Here is a 20,331-nt window from a genome sequence, read left to right as displayed (position 1 = left end):
CTTGAGTGTTTTTTCTTCAAAACAGCCATTTCACATGTATATGTATTATTATCTGTTGCAAAAGAGTCATTTTTCATCATTCACTCAACAATTTCTACTTTCTTGCACGAGTTCTGCAATGTAGAGGACAAAAAAATGAAACAGCAAAACAGGAAGAAGATGTGAGTGCAAAACTGAGAGAAGAGAAGGAGGTAAAGGGCCCTCCCTTTGCTGCCTACTTTGCTGTGAGTGAGGGAGGTGTGTAACAATTTCCTGTAGTTGCATGCTGAGCTCTCAACCTTCCTCTCTGTCTCTGTTTCTCTCAGACTGAAGAGCACAAGACGGAACAGGATGCAGGCTATCAAATGTGTTGTCGTGGGAGATGGGTACGCCATTATTTTTACTTTACCTACCTTGTTAAAGCTTAAGCTGCCTTCTTACTGAATCATGAAGTGTTAATTCAGCTGATGCATGAGGGTGATATTTTACCCTGTAGGCTCAGAATTGAGGATTATTTGATGAATATGTCACAAATTTGCATATGGCGTGGACAACCCTGAGTGACAGTTAGATCAACTTCCGCAGTGATGTTGCTGTGTAATATGATATTTAGTCAAAAAACTTTAAGGCTGCTGTACTTGTAAACTGCTTGGGCAGTTGAGGGTAGTTATTTCAGTGTTACGTGTACATCTTGAGGTGTGTGTTTGACAGTGCTGATTCAGAGTGAGGGTGCTGGATGACACAGGCCACAACATGCAGGAAAATGCTGCAACGCAACAAGCTTCAGAGCACAGACTCCTTACTGTGGATTTAAAGTAGAAGATGTGCTAAAAAAGAGATTCTTATAAGACAAGAAAAAACAGGAAGACAAACTTTTCTTGCATTTGACCTTTATTGCACTGTTTAATACTAGAAATCCTGGCGGATTTGTTGGCTCGAAAGTCTGAAAAAAACTACCTCAGAACAAGTTTGGACAATGTGTCGTCTACCACATCAGAAAGACTAAGTCGTACATACTTTTTATCCTTGAAAGTTGGGCAAGACTCTGGTTGTCATGATGAGAGAAACTGTCAGGCGGAAGTAGATGTATCTGCAAGAGATCAGTAAACAGAGAATTTAACATTTACAGGTTGCACACAGGTAGCGGCATTTCCTTGTGTGATCTGAGTTTCCTGGTGTGTGTGTGTGTGTGTTGAATGTACCACTGTGATTTAAAATCATGGGGGAGAGGTAAAGGCCAGCTCTGTATTTGGACAGTGAGACATTGTTCCTTTTTTGCCGTTGTACTCCTTGACACTGCATCTGAAATTAAACCGTTACAATGAGGGGAAAGTGCTGACGAAAAAATCCTGAAACTGAAAATCAGCACTTGCACTGTACTGTAGCCAAATATATCTGAAGTTCACAAGTTGTGACATATCCTGATGTTTTTTTTTTTTTAATGGTATATTGACGTTTGGTAGACCCTTTTATCCAAAGCAACTTACAAGCGGGGCAAGTCGATATAGCATTAGAGGACAGTGACTCAAATTAGGCATGGTGCAAATTCTCAAGTAGCTGACTCACAAGTGCAGTGAGAAGAGTACACAGGAGCATTTTTGGATGGTTTTTGTTTTCTTGTATCTTATTTTTTTAATTAATGTAAGAAATGACTGGAAGTGCATACGAAATACCACGAGAAAGTAGCGCAATAATCAAACAAGAGTTGAAAGGTTCAAGGGGCTAAGTGTTCCATAGAAGAGTTTTCAGGGGCTTCTAGAATGCAACATAGGATAGAGAGGTTCCATTAACATTTTTTCCTTCTCGATACTGATTCCAACATTTGATAATAAATAAATAGACAGCTGTATACAACAAACCATCTATGGATGTGGCATGATTGTTATCTTTCATGTGATACGTGTTAAAAAACTTGGTGTTGGTGATGGTGTTGAAATTAGCACCACTAGTGCCACCCTGTGACACTAAACCCTTGGGTAATATACACGTTGCTGTTTTACTGGTGGGACTTTCCAGATTAAAATATTGCCAAGAAGTTGACGGTTTGCTAACAGCTAACGTTACATTATTTACTGGATATCAATTCTTCTTCCTGAGTCTGAAAGTTGTTGCCTCTGGCTATACTTCACAGTTTGTAGTGTGGACTGCTGTTTTGGAGCAGCAAAGAAAAATTGATTACCAGGAAATCAGCTGTTTTATTGGGTGTGACACTACTTAAAAGATTAATAAAAAAATGTTTGGTATTGGATTGATGCATAAACCGGCATACTCGCTGATACCCGATCTGGTATGTAGGTAGTATTGTCGGCATTTACGATACTGGTATCGGTATCTAAACAACTCTTCCAAGGGAGCCAGTCCACTGTGTGGTAGCTCATTCCTCCAACACAGAACCACAAATGAAAAGAGTCCGGACCATGAAATATCACTGGAATCCAAAAACAGCTAAATCCTATACCATTTTTAAAAAATGGACCAGACAGCGCTAGTTATAGTCAATTGCCTTGCAAGAGTTTTCTCACAATGTCAGCCACTTGAATGCCAAGCATGTTGCATACTTCTTGACTTCTTACGTCAAAAACATAAAATGAGTTGTATTTTATTACAGCATGTGACCATGTCCAGACCTTGACCCAGCTTTCAATCATACACAAAAAAGGAGGAAATATTGTGAAGGAATGCAGAGAAAGTAATTTGGGTAGAGCTAAGATTTCTGCCCAGTTTCACATCTGGGGTATTCACTCACTCACAGTATTGATTTGCCTGGTTAAGAAATGTTTTAGCACCTCTGAGAGACTCCATTGGCCCCATGTGAACCGAGAAGCTGTCAGTTGAGGCTGGTGGTGCTATGAGTAATTTCTATCATGATTTTTTTAGTTTTTGATCAGCTCTGGTAGAAACTAATATGGCATCCTGCTTCAACACTTCTTCACTGTAAATTTTCTTTGCTGTATATAGTAGCTGTTGACCTTTCTACTGTTAATTTTGGGGCTCCACCAGTTTCACTGAAGGTGAAATCTATGCAGATGTACCTGGTTGAGATAGTCTCGGCAGCTGCTCTGTTTGTGTGACATGTGAACATGTGTATGTTTGTCTGTGTGACTAAACCAGATGTCAGAAAAGACATTTATAGCTTCCATTAACAGAAACAGAGGAGGAAGTTGGTCTGAGATTATAGGGAAGTCGTTTTCTCAGCGAGTATCTGTCGCCTATAAGTTAACATAAGGCATTTATGGCCTTGTTATTGTTATAGTGTTAGCCTGTTTTGGATGGATCGATGGTCTGTTTCAATAACATTTTAGTTAGTTGGAAATTACAATACATTTTCAACTTTAAGAAGAGAGGCCCACCAGTGGTTCAGACATTACAAACTAGTGCTGTGTAGCCAAATGTTCAAACCCACAGTGCTCTGTTACAAAATCTAGTGGATATCCCAACTGTCCAAGCTATAGGTACATATAATATAGCTGATAGAGATAATGTATGTATGTGCTTTTTTCAGACATAGCAGGATGAGTTTATTTTTCAAACTTTTCAAACTTAAAAAATAGAGCAAGTCTAAAAAAGGTGGATCTTCTTCTGTCTCTAGGAGAACAAATCAGATGTCACACATTCCCACCCAACCCCAAGCTGGTTATACTACAGAAAGGACTTGGCATTAATGGGATGTAATATTTAGAAGTATGTTTTAATTAGTGTGTAATCACCTGAAAATAAGAATCATTGTGTTTTCAAATACTTAGAATGAGCCCTTTATATTTTCATAGGGAGTAAGTCTTCTTCCACAGAGGTCAGAGATCTCAATTTTTCTACAGTAGCCCAGAATGGACAAATCAAACACTGGCTCTAAAGAGTCTTTTGTGTTTTGAGTTTCACGGCCCCCATAAGTTCTCCTATACGCTTGCTGAGGGTAGGCGTATTCAGTTGTTTACAATCTGCAACCTCACCACTGCCACTAAATCCTACACACTGGTCCTTTAAATTTGAATACAGTGAAACAAAATGGAAAAATTAATGAACTAATGAAACTAAATGAAGAGGAAAACATATTTAATCTTTTCAGTTTCCCTGCTTTGGAAACTTTTAGACTAATAGACATGATGTACATATTTAAATTTCATCTCACTTTGTTTTTTGTTTGAGTTCAGGTTGACATTTTTTTTACTCCTTCTGCTCGAGGCCTTTTTTACTCTGTACTTCTGCTTTTTAAAATAGACCAACTGAAGGGAGACATGGGTGCCTCGAACAAAGAAGAAGAAGAAATTAGAAAAAGTATGCTGTTGTGAAGGATACATGGTCATAAATGGCAGGCTAAATCTGACATAAAGCAAGACAGGGAGAAAAAGAAAGAACATCTCAGTGGAGGAAAGAAGATTGAGATACGTAACATAGATGCAGAATGGGGATCAAGAGCGGAGAGACAGAAACAGAGGCAGAGCGAGAATGAATTTTCTTTGAAGAGTTTGCCAAGCTGAAACCAGATTATGTAGGATGGTGTCAGCAGGGGACAGAAAAGTTGATGGAAAACCAGATTAAGAAGAAAAGAGACAGAGAGAGATCAGAGGTATAAGAGTTTTTTCCCCTTCTTGATAGCTCAGCTTGGCTGGTTCCTGTTTTCAACCCTGACGCTTGCTTCTGAAACAGATCAGTTCCTTTTTTGACTCATGTCCAACCACAGCGCGCACACACACACGGTTGTATTTCTATATTTGTGAGGGCTTTTACTGACATAATGCACAACCAAACGCATTCCTATAACCATTAATCTTTAACATGAAAACGGTATGACCAACCCCTTACCTAACCTTTTAACAATTTAACCACCATTTGTTGAAGTCACAACCTGAGAAATGTAATCTAACTCAAACTAGTCAAGTTGGACCTCACAAAGATAGAAGTACTCTCTCTTTCTCACACACACACACATAACAGACACACACACACACACACACACACACACACACACATGCACCCATTGCTTTTCTTACTTGACAGCTGCTCATACGATTATTGAGTCATCTCGTTCCTGGGCCGGCCATTTTAAGATGCCATCCTCTATGATGAGAGCCTTTTTACACCCTGAATCAGCTTTCTGTGTATTCTGAACATTTTTTTACATTTAAGCATAAAATACAAAGTCATTTTTGAGTGGGATTTTTTTTTAATCTCTTTAAAGAGTCAGTCAACCCACAGATACATTTCTTCAGTTATCTCTAGCGGTATTTAGCAATGAAGTTAGTTTAGTTTTATCAGCACATATGTTGCGCCTCATATCACTCCCTGAACATTCAGTTCACTGCACAATAAGCGGTATGTTGAGGTTTCTGAAACTAATGAATCATCATTACTGTGTCCTGTGACTGAAAATTGTCAAAATCAAAGATGAAGGACTGAACTGGTGGTTTAAAAAAAAAAAAAACCTAGTGTATGTGATATGGATATTACATTTTATGCCCCATTGTGGACATTTTTTAGTACAGTATGTTTATACATGTTTATACATTGAGTGATATTGGACACATCCGAAGCATTCTTATATATCATTACTCAACTGTCTTCTACTTATACATTTTAAGAACTCTTATTCAAAGCGCTTGAACCTGTCCATTGATATTTTGGGCAACTTGTTTTAGTTTTAATAGACTTTTTTAGGGTTATGGTAAGGGGTTAGTTTAAAAAAAAAAAAAATGTTGTAAGTACTTCAAACAACAGCAAAGTGGCAGATGTTTTATTTACCTGAAATCTGAACCTTGGCAAAAAAAACAAAAAAAAATGAAAATATGCATGTTGAAACTTCTCACTCTATGGCAACGGAGTAAATGTCACCTGGTGATGAAGAATGTGAGAGGCAGCTAACAGCTCTAGCAAGTAATGTTTGTTACTAAGGGAGAGGCATCAAAATATAAAGTTAAAAAGTAAAACATCTGTAGGTATTAATATGAGTTAGATATTACTTCGGCCTCTTCAGGACTGTGAGGGCGCGGTTCAATCAAATTTGTGTCTCCTTGGCAACACAAGTAAAACAACAGACAAACAATTCTGTAATCCTTCCTCTACTGTTGAATTTTATTAATATTGTAACATCATCTTTTCCCCACCTACGTTAAACCAGTAATAGGAGCCCAGTCAAAATCCGAACTATGGCAGATAAAAAGGCCAAATCACTTATTGTAAGAAGCCAGTTGAGACTATACGGTTTTAGGAAGAACATTGTTTTTGTTTACTGGGATTTAGAGCTTGCCTTACAACTATTGTGTGCGTAAAATTTACATAAAAGGAACATGATAAATGTGAACTCCATACCATACGATGAACATATGGTTCTAAAAGCTACATGTGCAGTTTTGGAGCCTTTATCACCTGGTGTCAGTCAGGATGGATTTTCACAATCAACTTTTGTTTGATTAAAAAGCAACAAAGCTGAGGCAACACCCTGACAACCTGTTCCCAATTAGACTTGCCCCGAACATTATCTGCATTTTTCTGCCCCTCTTATAAGGGAAGACAGGGCACGAGTCCTGGTGTTGTTGCTGAAACGCTGACAGCTATGCTCTGGAACAAACTAAGAACTGGGCTAGTCGATACATGTCTGATGATCTCCTGCACGCAGCAGACGTGCCGTTTCATCACGGTGGTGGTTGACACCAGATGCTCACTGTGCTCCTGTTATAAACACGCTAATGCATCTGAGGTTTTGTCAAATATTTCAAGTTTGTTTGTGAACTATTCAAACATAAACTCATGATATTGTATATGAATGATCAGCCTTTTAACTCTCTCATCACATCGCTTCTTCTTTGTCTTTTCACTAGTTGTATCCATTCTTCAAACTACGTCTTTAAAGTCTTACTTTGGTTGTCTGTGAGTTTTCAGATTGATTTTAAAATGTTACTTTATTTGTTTAAACAGCACTTCATGGTTTTTCACTGGCTTACTTGTCTGCCATGCTTGCAATGTTTAACAGTACAACCCCTCAGGTCCTCTGGCATGAGTCTTTAAGTTGTTCTAGGACAAAAAAACAGTTGGTGAGGACACATGTAGTTTTTTATGCTCCGAGCTGCTGGAACAGTCCACCTGAAGTGTTAATAGATTTAAACCCACCTATGTAACGTGGCTTTTGATTTTAATAGTTTATGGACTTAATTTATTTTACTTAATCTTTAATTGTATTGTATTATTTGGGTTTTTTTTTTTATTACTGGCTAATTATTTAACATAGTCTTTTGTCATTTTTTATGTAGTTAGTTAAATATTTCTTGGGTGCATTTGTCACAAATCGGATGTTCTGTGTATGTTTGTACTGTTTTATTAGTCATCTATAAAGTACCAACCTGTATGAGGGGCGCTACAGAAGTATAGTTTGACTCATAGGTTTTAAGTATGTGACGTGGAAAAGATGTCATACTACAATGCATACTGCAAAAAAACATTGATACTCACAGCTCATAGCTAGAAACTATACTATGGAAAATGCTGAAATATGATTGTATTTATTTGTAAAGTTGAACCGGATGTTTAAGCCCCTGAGTTACTCATAGCTACCGGTGCACATCTCACCCTGTTTCTTTTTATTGCAAAACACGAAGTATTGTAATTCCTTGTACACAAACTCCAAAGACGGTACACTTTGAAAATGTAATGTTATTGTGGAACTTGGATACAGCTTATATAACAGTTTTTTCCCCCTGCAGTCCCACCATCTTCAGTCTTTCTTTTAATTATACTCTTATAGCCTAAAACATTGTTGCCTTTTCATAATTTCTTACTGTATGTGTTTTCACTTGTGTGATTTAGAGCTGTGGGGAAAACATGTCTTCTCATCAGCTACACAACCAATGCCTTCCCCGGGGAGTACATTCCTACAGTGTGAGTATGACGCACACAGGCACACTCTCTCTTTCTCTCACTCTCTCGCTTTGAAGGTATGAAAGACATAAATTGTACAAAGTTAAAAAAAAAAAAAACATGTTGTTGCACATCATATCAACACTCAATGCAATGCAATTGTGTGCACACATGGACAAATGTTAGAAACTCAACTGCACACGGTAACGAAGACAAACACACAGCAGTGCATCTGCAGATATCTGATGGCAATAACACCAACAGGTTTGGGCTGGCAGCAGCCTACAGGCTATGAAAACTTGTCTTCCTAAAAGCTTACCTGGTTAAAACCTTGCAAGTAATAAGAGAAGAAGGTAAATGACAAACACATTTCCTTCCCTTAACTATTAATGTGTCACTGCCCATGAGCAAGGCACTAGTTTTAAACATTTCAGCACTACAAGTGGCAATAATGACACAAGGCAAGAAAGTTGCAAAAATTAAAATAGCAATATAAGTTTAAACCAAAATAATAAGATCAGATAAATGACCCTGAAATAAACAAATGAAACAAGTAAGAAACAGAACTGTTTTGTAGATTCACTCTAGACCTGACTGCTACTGAGTGTGGAAAGGCTAGAACAAGCGATACGATAGCATCTCTAAATTTAAGCATGACAGTGAAGCAGGATGTTGCTAAAAAAGAGTATGTGTACATGCATGTTGCGAAAAATGAAACTTATACAACCCAAGTTAATGCAATCAACACTTACTCTACATATCGTCAAGATTTTAAATGTTGTATCCTTATATTTTGTAAATAGTGTATTTAGATTGTATATATGAGACTTTAAAAATATTATTTTATATATTTTCCCCTAGAGAACAATTAAAGTATTTTGGATTTAATTGCACATGGTGCTCTTTAGCTGAAGTTACCTGGTAATTGTTTATGTTTTGTTATGTGTAGCAGCACAAGTACAAAGCATAGGTCCAGAGGAAAGTTTAGGAACACAAAACACAAAAACTAAAAGCTGCTAAATTAGACTGTAATGTTTAAGGTAAACCTCAGGGGGGCAGTGCTGCTTAACCATCATAATCTTTACTGTACAGGACACTTTATAACCTATTTCCTCAACACAGATATATGTAACCAACAGAGGCCAAAGTCTCTGGACAGTTGTTTGTTGTTATTTTTTAATTTTTTTTAGGTGAAACAAACACAGGGAACAAGGAAATTAAAAGTTAAATATCAAAAGTAACTGTCTCATTAATTGGACAAAAAATAGTATGTTTACAACTAATTAGTTAAATAATCATTATATGTGTCTGATGTCAATGTCCCTATTTTGAAAATGGGTACATAAATGAATGAAAAGAAATTGTTTCATTATATAATTTATAATACACCAATCATCTTATTTTCCATGTGTTCCCTAAAAAAAGAATCTCCCTTCAGATATCCGTTCAATACTTTCTTATAACGTCACAGGCCAGTAGATGACTGATGTCTCACAATGAGACCCTTGCTTGGCGTGATGGCATTTCTATGGCATTTATAAATCAAATGATTGATTGTTTAAATAATCAATTAAATTAAAGACTGACTCACAGACTGATTGATTGATCGCTGACCTTCTGTGCTCCCAACAGATTTGACAACTACTCAGCTAATGTGATGGTGGACAGCAAGCCAGTCAACCTGGGCCTCTGGGATACAGCTGGACAGGAAGACTACGACAGGCTTCGCCCACTGTCCTACCCACAGACGGTACACACACACACACACACACACACACACACACACACACACACACACACATACACACACACATACACAGGCACCATTTATTAAAAAGGTAGAAATCCACTTTATCTGCTGCTGTGAAACCCGGGAGAGTTGAGATTGCAACTGCCAGATCCATTTACAACACTGCTGGCTGAATGATCTCCATCCCATTAAATTAAAAGGCAGGAAAAGAAAAGAGAAAGAGATGGAGCGGTTACTGCGAAAGCTGCCATATGTGTGAAGACCACCAGATATTTTTACTTCACTTTTACAATATAAGTCATGATTTCTAGATGAAACCCTCATCATATTACACATCTGTTGTTATGCACAAATCTTAGACAAAAGAACATAAATACAGAGCTAAGCATGTTGACCCATTAATTAGTACTTGCTTCAAGAGGCTTAATGCACAGTTTCCAGCAGCTATAATTAATCATTTTATATTAAAAATGGTTCACATGGCTACGTACAATGTTAACAGGATCACTTACAGTGGCAAACCTGGTTTTCAACCACAGCAGGCAGCTGTTTAATAGCAAAAAAAAAGTCTGTTAAAATCCACTGTAAACAACCTGCTCAGCACCAAACTACATTCAGATAAAGTTAGCAACTATAGCTAGTGGAGCATTTAGTGGCTAAAGAGACAAATACTTACTTATGGAAACAGATGTAAAAGCAGAGTGAATATTTGACTCATTTCAAACATTTTCCAAGTGGACCTAAACATGACTTCACATGAATGCAAACGTTGCTCTATGTCAGCTGAATGTGTAAAATACTATAATCAAATGTGCTAACATGTCAACTTGGTAACACTATGACAGTGTTGCTCGTTTCTGATGCCCCCTAGTGGCCAACAATTGGTAAAGCACTATAATATTCTGAGCCTTCATGGTCTCTGCTCATTATTAGTCTCTGGGCAACTTCTGAAGCATTAATCTATTTTAGTCTTTAATAATAAGATGATTCATCTTTCATTAAATTTTCCAAGAGCAGAGAGAGTGTTTTCTTTAGGTTTAGCGCTATTTGTTTTTGGAGAAAACAACAGTCGCTCTCACACTTTATTATGGTCACGTTACATAAAACAGGAGAACATGACACCCATCATGATTTCAGTGAATATTATTTAACGTGCAGAATGCAACAATATTTTTCAATACTAAATGTTTCAATACTAAAATCAGGTGCACATAAAAACAAACAAACCCCAAAACAAAACAAAAAAACCTTTCAAATATTTCGATTTCTGTTTATTTTGGGTAACTTCAGGCTAAAATAATGATGTTTAGGTTCTCAAATGTAAAAATGCCTCAGATTTGACCTGAACAACATGTAAGGGTTAAGAAAAACATGTTTCTCCACAATAGGAAAAGATTAAAATGCCTTTTGTAATAAAATTAGTGAAGAAGTTAGTTGTATACATAATCATCCCATTGCAAGTATAGAATACTATAACATACTACTGTACATTATAATGCATACACTTGTATAACATAGCCTTGTATGGTCCTATCTAACATGTACAACATCTTTCACTCGTGTTTCTCACAGTCTAACTTTCTCCACATTTTCTTTCTCCTTTGTCTTTCCAGGATGTTTTTCTGATCTGTTTCTCTCTTGTGAGTCCAGCGTCATATGAGAACGTCAGAGCTAAGGTGAGTCTCATTAATTGTTATATCAACCTTTATAAGTTACCTGAATAAATAGTCTTTCACTTATACAGATTTTCTCATATTAAATCAAGTAGACATAACATTAAAATGCATCTGGTAGAATAGAAACAAAGCAAATGACTAAATTTTATCCAACTCTATATATAGATATAGATATAGAAATAGACAGGGACAGGGATAGGGATAGGAGAACTGTTCCCACGTAAAATGAACCACATGCATGAGATTGATTATATGTCTTCTGCGATATTCCTCAACACTGGCTATCTTTAGTCAGAGTGGTGAAGAAAGAGGAGGAGGAAACCAAGTGTCACTACACTGTGATTCATTTCAGATCAAGCAAATTGTCCATATAGAGATGTACAATTTCAGATATTGAACTCAGATGATAGGTATACATTATAGATTAATTTACATTACCCTTAATGAAAAACTAAACATTTGATGGATTTATAATTGCACATAATGGTCTCAACCAATGATGTTCGTAGAAGTGACTTGTTATATTAGATGATTTCAATTATCTTTTAGAGCACAGTATTTAATTGCCTGTCCCTCAATTGAAATGTCACATGGTCACTTTTTAGCTGTGGAAAATGTCTCTGAGCTCGTTTCAAGGGTAGTTTCTGTCCCTCAGTTAGCACTATGGAGCAGTTTTTGGGTCCCCGTTTTGTCTCCTGAGTGACGTGATACATGGTCCCACCAAAGGTTTCACACTATCCCGATGATCGAGGCCACATGTGGCTGTAATGTACCAAGAAATACAGCAATTCACCAACAAAGGCAGGCAAGAAGACAAGCTAAGACTGTTACCTGGCAAACGTACAGTCTGCAAACAAGGCAGGATTTAAAAATCTTACAAAATCAGCTTTGCAATTTCTTTATGAGGAAGGAAATGCTTTCGACACATTTGTTAGACCTCTGTGCATTTTGTTGAGAAACACTGAAGGTACAAAGAAACTTTGCATATTTGAAACAAAACTCTGTGTAAAGACATGCACCTACAAGCATGTTTTATCACATTGCAACTAGTTTGGAGCCATTTGTATAGCCGAGTATGCAACTTATACAAGTGGAAACCTCCAGTGGACCTACTCTGAGTATGGCCCTTTAAGGGACGAGTTAGACAAACCTGTTCCTCTCAATCCACCAGGCATCAGTCTCAGAGAGCTCAAGTTTTGTGTCTACAGGTTAACAACCATTGACAGCAAAGCACTAGATCAGCTAAATGTCAAGCAAATCAAAGCATAATGACAAAATGGAGTATTGACTGACCAGCATCCTGTTCACTCAGTCATCACCGATAAGAGAATAATCACTTTGTGCAACATTACAAGACTCACAATCAACTGAAGACACAAGGGCAGAAAGATTACTGTGGGGTTAACAATCGTTTTAAGCAATTAAAGGGAGATTAGATCTTTTGTTTAATGATTGTGACATTGTTGGATAACATAAACAACCTGATAAATGCTCAAGAGGTCACAGAATTACCCAAATGAGTGCCCAGCTCACTGTATAATCAGTACTGACTACTAACAGTGTACATGTGTTTATATAGTCCAAGTCATGCCATTCAAGACTATTCAAGTCTCAGGTTTAAGTCAAATCTGAAGCGCTTTTAAACAGGCCTCATGTCAAGTCTCAAGTCAATCCAGAGAAATCAAAATTAAAGTAATAAGCATCTAAATCGTCTAATCTGGTGTCCGTCTGTTCATCTCTCAAGTCACTGAAGACAACTCAGAGTCATATCTCAAATATTTTAGAGCAATGATAAATCTTCTGTTTGAAAAAAACATCTAAAATCAAATTTCATGTCAATAAAGACAAGTCAAAATAAAGTCTCAAGTCAACTGAGACAAGTCCAACTCAAGTTTCAAGTCAGTGAAGATTAAGTCAAATATTTAAGAGCAAGTCCAAGTTGCATCTCATCTTTTAGAGCAAGTCTTAAGTCAAGTTTAAAGTAAATTATGACAAGTCCAAGTCAATTTTCTCTCAAGATCTCAAGTCATTTGAGACAAATTTAAGTCAAGTCTAAACTGATCCTGACTCCAAGTCTTTCTGAGCATGTCTCAAGTCATTTCAGGCAAGCATCAAGTTCCAAGTCAATTAAGACAAATCTAAGTTGGATCTCAAGTCTCAAGTCCAAACTGAGTCTTAAATCTTTAGTATTAAGTAAGTATTAATTCAAGTCCTAGTCAAGTCTCACGTCTTTTTAAGCAAACAGGAAATCTGAATGTAGGTTTTTAAAAACTCTGACAGCTGATCATTAAAATTACACAACATTTGTGTTTATCGTGTAATTACATAGTGAAGACTCAGTACTTTAAATGCAAAGGCCTAATTATTAAATATAAAAGCTGTAGGCTTGCCTGAGACTGTTTAGGTCATTTTCTATTGTGAGATTTTACCATCAAAACTTGATTGTTTTGCTCCCAGGTCTCAAGTCAAATGCAGTCCTCAGGGAGTCATCACTCAAGTCCTCATTTTTGCGGACGTGACTTAACTCTCAAGTCTACAGCTCTGTTATGAAGTTGCAGTAAAGAACAAACTCAGGAAATATCCACTTGATAAGTTTAGAAACTTCCACCAGAGAACGTCCCTCTTGGCTATATGACCAAGATAGCATGTAGAAATGGAATTTAAATGTATTTTAATGAAATGTCAGAGGCACAGATAGTAGAAGTTGAAGAGGGAGAAGGAGACTAAAGGAATCCATTTATTTGTATTACACAGTGGCTTAAAATGTTAACACAACATGCTAGGAGATTTAAAAAAGAATTCACCTAAAGAAGCAGCAGCATGATTCATCAGGTAATACCCATAATCCCAAAATGTCAAGCTTGTGAGCAGAGCTCTTCACTAAGCAGGTTGGATTTGCCAATCAAAAACAAGAGTTATCACTGGCCTGCGGGCCCTCCAACAGAATGTACTTACTTTTTAAGCAGATAGCATCTCTCATTTTCTCGTTGAGGAAAATGGATCGAAAGAGGATAAAAGAGGCAAAGAGTAAAAGGACTTTGAGAGATAGAGCAAGAGGGGGAGGTTTGTAGAGGTACATAAAGATATGAGGTGAGAAGGCAAGCAAATGAGAGATCAGAGGGAGAGGAGAAAGTACGTGCCTGGGTATGCAAGAGAGAGTTTTAAGAGAAATTGTTGAAGAAGAAGGCGGTAAAGAGTGGAGGATAGCTCAGAAAATGAATACTTCACTCAGGTTAAGAAATTATTTTCAAGTTGGGGATGAAACTCTTATTGCTTGAGCAAAAAACCCATTTACAGAACCTAAACCTAACCCTATTTTCCACACTGTGCCTATAGCATGTAATATGCAACTTAAGACTTCTATTATGAAATTTAAGAAACCAGACCACATGGTTCCTCTACTTCTCACACCATTTCTTAACTTCTAGCTTCCAACTTTCTCGTCTCACCTCCCTTCACCCCCTGTCGTTTTCTTCATCTCTCTCATTCGCATTCATTTTCTTTCTTCGTGTCTCAGCCGCCCCGTCTCTCTTCTAATTTTTATATTTTTTTGCCTTCACTCTGTCCTCTGTCAGTGGTACCCAGAGGTTCGCCACCATTGCCCCTCAACTCCAATCATCCTGGTGGGCACCAAGCTGGATCTGAGGGACGAGAAGGATACCATCGAGAAACTGAAGGAGAAGAAGTTGTCTCCCATCACCTACCCTCAAGGCCTGGCTCTGGCTAAGGAGATAGGTCAGTCACATTCATGTCCATCCATTCGTGTCTTCTCAGACTTTGGATGGAAGTTTGTCGCCTTTCTGATCTTAATAGCTGATTTGTGTTTTGTCTTCTTTGCCATTACTGCGTTTACTGTGTTGGTATATTGAATTTGAAAGTATAGTAGTTAAAATGTCCCTGGTCCTTAATTAGTTTTCAGATTTTAATACTTCACTAATCTATAGTTTTATGTTGATAATATAACAAACCCTCAGAGAATCTAACTTTGCAGGTCCTTTCAATTCCATGGAGTATTTTTTTTTCATATTTGAATTCATTGTATTGGTTTATTGTTTTGGTTAACTTTTAGCAGCTATTTCCAGGAAAACAGTCCATTAAAAAGCTGTTTTATGCACACTGAGCGCCACCAGCCCAAGACCAAAACAGTTTAGAATAGCTGGTGATCAAAGTGAAGATTTAGCTGCTAAAGAACCAGATTTATTTTCTCAGGTGTTGGATCTGAAAGATAACAGAATATTGGGGATTATATTGGGCAGGTGGACAGAAAGTGTTTTGTTTACAGCTTGTTTTACTGCCCCAAAATAATCAATTAAGATTACTTTCAATTACAATCCATGATTTATTTCATTGTAATCTGATGGAATACATAATGTTATAATAATGCAGCCAAAAAACCTATGCAAGGAATTAATTTCAGAAACTCACTAACTAACTAACCAACCACTTATGATGGAGTAGTTGGTACCTGCTGTTGTTTAGCAACACTTGGCTACACTATGTTAATATATGAACGTTTTTAGAGACATCTTTGTTCACATATATAACTGTTGTGTCAACAGCTGTTCAATCGCAGGTTCTATACGTCCTGCAGATAAAGGTCCTGTCAAAAGTTTTATAAAAAGTGGTAAAAAATGAGATACCGTTGCAGTATTTAGAGCTTTTTCATTTCAGCCTTTTTTCGTTATTTATAGTTGCTATTTTTCTACAGTATGTGTATTTATATTCATGTTGGTTGGCCATTGTGTGTGTGTGTTTCTGTATGTACATATAGACTCAGTGAAATACCTGGAGTGCTCAGCTTTGACCCAGCGTGGCTTGAAGACTGTGTTTGATGAGGCCATCCGCGCTGTACTGTGCCCCCAGCCTACCAAGGTTAAGAAGAAGCCCTGCTCACTGCTGTAATTGTAAGTATGGGAATGGGGAGAGAATAAAGGAACAGCTGAAAAATGTATTATGTATATGTGAGAGAAAGAAGGAAAGGTCATTATGATGCTGTTATTCATTTTTCATGGATTATTAGACTGAAAGCATCCCATACAACAGGGCCAGTTCGGTTGTATGTTGATGTATGTTGATGTCATAGGCCATGATTTTAGATTGGAGACCCCAAAAACTGCAACAATAGTACCTCCCGTCCTACAATTTCAAAAGTCCAGTCCAAAGTCCAATGTAGTCTGGTGATTGTCAGGCAAAAACTGACCAACCAACCAGTAAGGATTTTAAAATCAAACCAGAGGAAAACCATGTAAGTCAGTGGGTAAAAATAGATGAATAACACCTGTTGGTAAGAAGAGAAAAATAAAATTCTTCCACTTATTAGGTGCTCCCTTCCTCATTCGGTGCCTTAGGTTACCCTTCCCCTGCCACACTACTCTGGGGGAACATGTATCGCATACAATGCAACAAGAATTGGGTGATCACTAATGGCAACTGATTCAACAGCCTCTTTTAGGTACATAAAAAATGTGTAAATTGGGGAAAAAAATAGGGATAATTTTATATGGAATAATTAAAGCACTTAAATGCTACAAATAAAAAGCTTCCCTAAGTAATGCATTTTGCTTCTCTTTACACAATTGTGATGAAAATGTTGTGCTAGCTGTCTTTAAATCAGGCCTATTGACCATCATGTTCCAAGAAAATGTGTAAAACTGGTGGTAATGAAGTTGGTCTAACACAAAATTGGGTGATAATTTATACATTATGCTTTATAAAGTCAAACCACAGCTCTATTACATTATATTACTGAAGCGAGCACTATATGTTCAATTCATCTTAAAATGTTTCATAATGGAAAACTCCTCTACAATGGGAGAAGTAGAATAAGGTGAGCCGAAGAGAACAAGAAAGCTTTAAAAAAAATAGTTACTTTAAGTGACAGACAGACAGAACAAGAAGCAGATGGAGCCTACTCTAATATTACACTACAAAGGTGGATTCTTCTTAAATGATTTCATTAGTGTCATATGAAATAAAAGTTCCTATCACAGCACTTGCTAAGTAGTTCCAAGGCTTCAGGGTAGATTTCCAATCTGCCAGAAGGAGGACAGACGTGTAATGTATCGAGCTAGAAAATACGGCAGTAATTTGACAGACAGTGATTCAAAGCTTTTCTCTGCAGGAGACACATAAGCAACTGAAAAAGACAGAGTCCAAAGGAAAAAAAACTGCGTCTTTTCTTTCAGAAATCACCATAATGCATCCCACTGGCATTTCAATATGCCTAAGCACAAAGCCAATTTAAAGACTAAAGTTTTATTTTACAAAAGTGCATGTAGGATAATTAGTCCGTTCCTCGCTGAGAAACATAATTGTTTTTGTTCTTGAGTTGAAGTAGAAATGAATTCCCTTTGACATCCTCTATGTATAATCATGTTAACATATGTGTGGTGGTGAAGATGTCACAGACTCATGTGGGTTTTTTAATGTTTCAGATTCCCACAGGACCAGAGAGAACGAGAGACCGCTGACCCTGGGTTTAAAGAAGATTCTAAAACTATGTAATGTTTCTACAAGAAGACAGCAAATGCATTCACCATAGTTGTGTAAAAAAAAAAATACCAATGTTTAGTTTTCCAGTGATAACAAAATTGTAGCAAACCTATGCACACAACACACTCTGAGATAGTGAAGCCGCTTTAGGCAAGTTCAGATTTTTTTTCTGTGAAAATCTGAATATACAGGTTAATGTAGATTCTAGATACAACAGACTGTTCAGCTTAAAACTGTTTGATCAGGAGCAGGATGCTGGCATTATGCAATGTATCAAAAACTAAACAATGTATGGAACTGTATGGGAGTTGTACCTGTTATTGACTGTAAACATAAGGTGGCAATAATAGCGTGTCTTATATCATATTTTAAGAGGAATGAACAATGGCAATGCATACATCATGATAGATAAGGATATGGAATGTACTTTTGTGTGTGCAGGGAGATGAACAATGTTTTATTTGAATAACGTTTATAAGCAACTGTATTATTTGTCGTAATATTGGAATAAAAGATTTCTGATTACGTGAAATATCTGCTGAGAAAAAGTTGATTTATTTTTGTGGTGAGGTGACAGTTTCTGCTTTGGTTGCTTTGAGGATCAAACTAGTGGTTTTCCAGTTGTTGTTTAGTCTCTAACAGCTTCCTAACGATAATAATACAGCATCATCTACATGATCCCAGAGGTGAGTGTGTAGGGTCTGTCCATGGTGACACTGATCTATCTGGTTGCATGTCTACCATCTGTTACATGCATCGTTTATCTCACTTTGCTTTGCCAAAGGGCCAGGCACCAGGACAGTGATATCAATCTGACTTATTTTGTTTGTGCTGATTAACAGGGGCTAACTGATTAATGGTGTTAATAGGAGAGAGAGAGGTTATGGTGATCTCACCAGGTGGACGAGATCGCTCATTATTTTCTGAAGTGTGTGTGTGTTGGTAACGCAATGTTAAATGGCCCTTGCACCTTTGTCAGATAATTCTCCTTAACATGAAGCAATCAGTAAGTGCCAAAAACATACAAACGTTAATCTTTTTTTAAGTTTATAAGGCACCAGTAAGGCATGCATATAAATGTTGACTGAAAACATTAAGAAAAAGTATAGTTTTCACCGTAGAAGCCACATAAGCCTTTTTTTTCTTTATGTGGTTGTGGTTAATTTTCAGTTGAAATGAATTGGCTGGCAATTCACTGTTCAGTTCAGTTCAGTTGCTTGTATTGTCCCCTAAGGGAAACTTGGTTCTTCGGTTGCTTGTTATACCCATAGCTCTGCACTTGTTTCCTGCCAGCCACTTCAAAACTACTGTTGGTTTACAGTAGTTTGTTTAGAATAGGCTCTGCAGATTAATGACAGCAATCATATTTCCAAGTCTCCAGAGAGTAGTTTATGTTAGACAGATGCCACGGTGCACTGCGTGGGAACACTGAGCTGTTTACAGTGTTTCTTCAGCTTCAGTGCTCCATGACAGCCTTCTGACTTTGTACGACACTGTAGAGGATTTGGCTACACACTCAATACTTGTAAGTCGGTTGTTGGTTTGACTATGCACATGAGATTTGTTTCCAACCTTTGTTATCGGATGGAAACCCCCTCAGTTAACCTTACACACATGGTCATGTTCCAAGTGTATTATTTTGGATGGATTTTGAACTAGAGGTTAAATAACACTTTTAGTTATATAAAAAAGGGGAATTATTATTTGAAGTGGCAGAAACTGGAACCATTTATCCATTTCCTTTAGCTCCAGCTAGCTTGTTAGGATTTATAGCATATGTTGATCAACTAACGCAGGTTGATCACCTTGTCCACATACACCAACATCCTACAGTAACAACCATCATATACCGAATGACTCCCTTTTATACACAGTTCCCTCCTGATAACTACCCAGCATGTACCATCATAAAGTTAAACTCTCACACACCCATATACATACATAATAACACTACCAAATATAATATATAATAACACATTATCAATAAATATATACGTACCAAAATCAACCTAATAGATAACCATAAATATTTGACACAAATACTTGCATTTAAAACAAGCAATTAAACTCGCCTCTAAACACTTCCCAAATTACCGGAACTAATAAAAGGTGTCCACTCTTTTGTCCGAACACTCTGGGAGGAAGAGAAGCGACAGAGATACGTTTTTATTCTTCATATACAAAGAACAAAATAACAAAACTATAACTATTTACTTTGTACTTTCACCACACTTACTGCTACAATGACTCACTGATCAATGCGCCTTTCTTTTATGTTCACAGGTGAACATCGCCATGGAAAAGTAAAAAGGTCACACAAAGCAAACAATTAAATCAATACGCAAATTACTGTGTGTGTGTGTGTGTGTGTGTGTGTGTGTGTGTGTGTGTGTGTGTGTGTGTGTGTGTGTGTGTGTGTGTGTGTGTGTGTGTGTGTGTGTATGTTCATTCAACTTCCATATTATTACCATAATCATGTCTGTGTGATGAATCCAGATTAGTAACGGAGATCATTAAGCTTATATGATAGTAAATATTCTAATCCTACCAAATCTATCACAAAAACAACTAAAAAGATACCAACACAGT

General features: G+C 37.1%; 1 protein-coding gene across 2 annotated transcripts; it reads left to right on the top strand.

The window, feature by feature from the left end:
• Nucleotides 1-278: 278 nt before the first annotated feature.
• rac2 (Rac family small GTPase 2) lies at nt 279-18,274 on the top strand. 2 transcript variants are annotated; one of them, XM_062436391.1, is made up of 7 exons: nt 279-365; nt 7,774-7,845; nt 9,457-9,574; nt 11,188-11,250; nt 14,826-14,985; nt 16,022-16,154; nt 17,685-18,274. In XM_062436391.1, exons 1-6 carry the CDS (start codon nt 331-333, stop codon nt 16,150-16,152), a joined length of 579 nt encoding a protein of 192 aa, XP_062292375.1. In that variant the 5' UTR covers nt 279-330; the 3' UTR covers nt 16,153-16,154; nt 17,685-18,274. The 2 variants fall into 2 exon arrangements, with proteins under 2 accessions (XP_062292375.1, XP_062292376.1); XM_062436392.1 differs by lacking the exon at nt 17,685-18,274 and having other exon boundaries at nt 14,826-14,989; nt 16,022-16,082.
• The last annotated feature ends 2,057 nt before the right edge of the window (nt 18,275-20,331 follow it).

This window comes from Scomber scombrus, chromosome 2, assembly GCF_963691925.1.
Source record: "Scomber scombrus chromosome 2, fScoSco1.1, whole genome shotgun sequence".
NCBI classification, from domain to species: domain Eukaryota; kingdom Metazoa; phylum Chordata; class Actinopteri; order Scombriformes; family Scombridae; genus Scomber; species Scomber scombrus.
Note: the sequence above shows the minus strand (reverse complement) of the source record. Positions and strands in the feature narration are given on the sequence as shown.

What these genes read in the sequence shown, in the direction of transcription:
- rac2 (XM_062436391.1), top strand. Translation starts at nt 331, where the DNA reads ATGCAGGCTATCAAATGTGTTGTCGTGGGAGATGG. An exon ending in TGTGTTGTCGTGGGAGATGG is followed by an intron (nt 366 to 7,773) that starts GTACGCCATTAT and finishes TGTGTGATTTAG; the next exon opens with AGCTGTGGGGAAAACATGTC. An exon ending in CACTGTCCTACCCACAGACG is followed by an intron (nt 9,575 to 11,187) that starts GTACACACACAC and finishes TTGTCTTTCCAG; the next exon opens with GATGTTTTTCTGATCTGTTT.